This window comes from Cebus imitator, unplaced genomic scaffold, assembly GCF_001604975.1.
Source record: "Cebus imitator isolate Cc_AM_T3 unplaced genomic scaffold, Cebus_imitator-1.0 Scaffold140, whole genome shotgun sequence".
NCBI classification, from domain to species: domain Eukaryota; kingdom Metazoa; phylum Chordata; class Mammalia; order Primates; family Cebidae; genus Cebus; species Cebus imitator.
Genome location: NW_016107455.1, coordinates 3,112,387 through 3,116,841, shown reverse-complemented (window position 1 = coordinate 3,116,841; position 4,455 = coordinate 3,112,387). Strand labels below are relative to the sequence as shown.

Here is a 4,455-nt window from a genome sequence, read left to right as displayed (position 1 = left end):
ATTTCTTGTATTTTTTAGCCATCAGTTAGAGGTCTCATAACACATGAGCTTTGTTTCCTCAGCTTGCCAGAAGTACCTTTACTGGTTGATGTGCCTTGTTTATCTGCTCAGTTGGATGACTCAATTCTTAACATAGTGAAAGACCACATTTTTAAGCATGGAACAGTAGCATCTCGCCCACCAGTACAGATAGAAGAACTAATAGAGAAACCTGGAGGCATCATTGTACGATGGTGTAAGGTATGTAATTCAGAATTCTAGAAATGGCTTCCACATTATGGGTTTGAGATTTAGGGGCCAGTCAGATGTGTTCATTAACTACTTTTGAATATATTTTTTTCTTCCCAAACAACAATCTTTGACTAAAAGGAAGTCACAGAGAATACTGAGGTAGCTCTTCAAGTTTCATTTTCTTTCTTTTTGTTTTTGAGATGGAGTTTCACTCTTTTGCTCAGGCTGGAGTGAAGTGGCATGATTTCAGCTTACTGCAACCTCTGCGCCCCCTCTTCCCCACTTCCCCTGGGTTCAAGCTATTCTCCTGATTGAGCCTCCTGAGTAGTTGGGATTATAGGCACCTGCCACCACGCCCGGGTAATTTTTCTATTTTTTGTAGAGACGAGGTTTCACCAGTTGGCTAGGCTGGTGTTGAACTCCCGACCTCAGGTGATCCACCTGCCTTGGCCTCACAAAGTGCTAGTATTACAGGCATGAGCCACTGTGCCCAGCTGCTCTTCCAGTTTTAGATAAATGGTTTTGAAAGAACTTTTTAAAGTCTCTGTATTACAACATTGTTTCTCATCACATATTTTCTAGGCTTACCTCAGTGACTTGAGGATTTCTTCCATTTCTACTTATTAGAAAAGCCAAAAGATGATAGTGAATATTGAATGTCTTAATATTTTCGGGACCACGCTCACGCCTTTAATCCCAGCACTTTGGGAGGTTGAGGCAGGTGGGTTGCTTGAGCTCAGGAGTTCAACCAACCTGGGCAACATGGTGAAACTCCATCTCTACCAAAAATACAAAAAAAGTAATTAGCTAGAATAGTGATGTGCATTTGTGAGTCCCAGCTACTTAAGAGACTGAGGTGGGAGGATGGCTTCAGCCCAGGAGGCAGTGGTTACAGTAGACCAAGATCGTGCCACCACACTCCAGCCTGGGCAACAGAGTGAGATGGAATCCATCTCAAAAAAATATTTTTTCTGTTCAACACTGAACTAATACCTTTGAAATAAGATTGCCAAAGTATAGTTTCATTACACACTTAGTATTGCTGAGAGTTTTTTGTGTTAAATTATATTATGAATATGCGTTACTGTATTTTAATAGAAACCATGTCCAAATTAGTCATAGTATTTGGCTGTTGACAAATACATCATTCAGAGATGAGTGCTTGAATCTGAAAACAGTTTTATGTATTTGTTTCCGCCCTGTCTTATGATGCTGATAAAAACTATCTTTCTTTTTCTTGTTTTATCTTTTTAGCTACACAAGATTTTCTTTTTTTTTTCTCTTGAGACAGAGTCCAGGCTGGAGTGCAGTGTCTTGATCTCAGCTCACTGCAATCTCCACCTTCCAGGTTCAAGTGATTCTCCTGCCTCAACCTTCCCAGTACCTGGGATTACAAGCGCCTGTCGCCACCACGTTCAGCTAATTTTTGTATTTTTAGTAGAGACAGGGTTTCACCACGTTGGGTAGGCTGATCTCGAACTCCTGACCTCAAGTGATCCACCAACCTCGGCCTCCCAAAGTGCTGGGACTACAGGTGTGAGCCACTGTGCCTCGCTTTTTCTTTTTTTTTTTTTTGAGATGAGGTCTTGCTCATGATCAGTTGCCCAGGCTGGAGTGCAGTGGTGCTACCTTGGCTCACTGCAACCTCTGCACCATGCCCCACTCCCCACCAGGTTCAGTAGCTAATTCAGCTAATTTTTTTTGTATTTTTAGTCAAGACAGGGTTTTGCCATGTTGGCCTCGAACTCCTATCAGCGGGCCTAGTTACTTCCAGTTTTTTTTCTATAAGTATTTTTACTTGTGTTTCCTTGTGAACATATGTGAAACTTGTAAAATATTAATATTTACCTAGCTGTAAAATTATGAGGTCTTCTTAGAGTATTGGATCCATATGCTAATAGGTAATAACAGACTTTCTGCAAGATGATTGTATCATTTTAGCCTTCCAGGCAGTATGTGAGTTTCTGTTACTCTGTATCTTGACCAATAATTGGCATTGTGAGACTTTATATTTTTGCCTAAATGTGACTTGTTGTGGTTTTATTTATTTGTTTTTGAGACAGGGTCTCATTCTGTCACCCAGGCTGGAGTATAGTGGCACAATCACGTTCACTCCAGCCTTGACCTCCTGGGCTCAAGTGATCCTCCTGCTTCAGCCCCAAGTAACTGAGACTACAGGCATGTGCTTGCACGCACAGCTCATTTTTGTTATTTTTTCTAGAGATGAGGTTTTGCCATGTTGCCCAGGCTGGCCTCGAACTCCTGGGCTTAAGTGTTCCACCTGATTTTGCCTCTCAAAGTGTTAGGATTATAGACATGAGCCACCACTTCTTGCCTTGTTGTGGTTTTTAAGTTGCATTTTCCATATTACAAATTAGGGTGAATATTTATTTATTTATTTTTTTTTTTAATTTTTTATTTTTTTTTTTTTTTTTTTTTTTTTTTTTTTTTTTAATTTTTTTTTTTTTTTTTTTTTGAGACGGAGTTTCGCTCTTGTTACCCAGGCTGGAGCGCAATGGCGCGATCTCGGCTCACCGCAACCTCCGCCTCCTGGGTTCAGGCAATTCTCCTGCCTCAGCCTCCTGAGTAGCTGGGATTACAGGCACGCGCCACCATGCCCAGCTAATTTTTTGTATTTTTAGTAGAGACGGGGTTTCACCATGTTGACCAGGATGGTCTCGATCTCTTGACCTCGTGATCCACCCGCCTTGGCCTCCCACAGTGCTGGGATTACAGGCGTGACCCACCGCGCCCGGCAGGGTGAATATTTATAATGTATATTTTTGGCTATTTATATTTCTTATCCTGTAGAATGCTTATTTATGTCTTTTACCCATTTTTCTATTGGGTGGCTAATTAAATTAACATACAGAATATATGCAGGAGCCCTAAATATTAGTGGGGGTCCTGTATACTATATGTTAATTAACTCTTGGTTATTATGAATGATGTATAGTTGTGGGAAACTTATCATTGAATCTTGAATGTTTTATCTTTGGCATTGATTAGAAAACATGCCATTTCTTCAAAGGAAGCAGACATTTTTATATCAGACGGAGAAATATAGAACACATGATCCAATAAAGAAAAGAAGGGAATCTAGGTGCAGTGGCTCACACTTTGAGAGGCTGAGATGGGAAGATTGCTTGAGCTCAGGAGTTCAAGACCTGAAATATGTTGAAACCCCGTCTCTACAAAAAATTAACTGGACATGGGGATGTGCGCCTGTAGTCCCAGCTACTTGGGTTGAGAGAGGAGGATGGCTTGAACCCGGGAGGTCAAGGCTGCAGTGAGCTGAGATCGCACCACTGCAGTCCAGACTGGGTAACAAAGTGAGACTGTCTCAAAAAAAGAGAAGGAGATAATGATGTGATGGCATATTTCCTGTGGCCTTCTCAAGAATACTCCATATTCAGCATGTGGGCCTGTCTGCCTGGTCCAAAATAGCTCCATTCAAAGTTTTTAAGCAGTGATGCTGAGAGAAGTCATTTTCTGTTTTTTACCTAACATAAAGTTTTTCTCCCTAGGTGGATGACGACTTTACAGCCCAAGATTATAGGCTCCAGTTTCGTAAATCTACTTCAAATCATTTTGAGGATGTATATGTAGGTTCTGAAACTGAATTCATAGTATTGCACATAGACCCCAATGTTGATTATCAGTTCAGAGTCTGCGCCCGAGGAGATGGCCGACAGGAGTGGAGTCCTTGGAGTGTCCCCCAGATAGGTCATTCCACATTGGTGCCTCATGGTATGCTGCTAATCTTTTCTCTCCTGAAGCCTAACTGTATGTTAGAATACTTGAAATCTGTGCTAAGGTCAGGACACTGACAACCAGCTATTTTTTTTTTTTTTTTTTGAGATGGAGTCTCGCTCTTTCGTCAGGCTGGAGTGCAGTGGCATGACCTTGGCTCACTGCAACTTCCACCTCCTGACAACTAGCTATTCTAAGCATAGATCCTGAATTGATAAGAACAACATGCACCATGTCTTTTACACAGATTACTTCATGTGATTTTTGTTTTCATCAGTTCTTACTCCAGAGTCCAAAAAAAAAGAAATGCTGGATGAGATTTTTAACCTCACTAAAAACCAAAGATTGAAAATATTGGCCGGGCGCGGTGGCTCAAGCCTGTAATCCCAGCACTTTGGGAGGCCGAGGCGGGTGGATCACGAGGTCAAGAGATCGAGACCATCCTGGTCAACATGGTGAAACCCCGTCTCT

The 4,455-nt window shown here is 41.6% G+C and overlaps 1 protein-coding gene across 1 annotated transcript in view; it reads left to right on the top strand.

Annotated features, from left to right (window-relative positions):
- Positions 1-4,455, top strand: part of CRLF3 (cytokine receptor like factor 3) — a 52,764-nt gene that overhangs the window by 37,802 nt on the left and 10,507 nt on the right. Inside the window, exons 4-5 of the mRNA XM_017542016.1 lie at positions 63-240; positions 3,759-3,981. Coding sequence (XP_017397505.1) covers positions 63-240; positions 3,759-3,981 — 401 coding nt within the window. The remainder of the gene's footprint in view (positions 1-62; positions 241-3,758; positions 3,982-4,455) is intronic.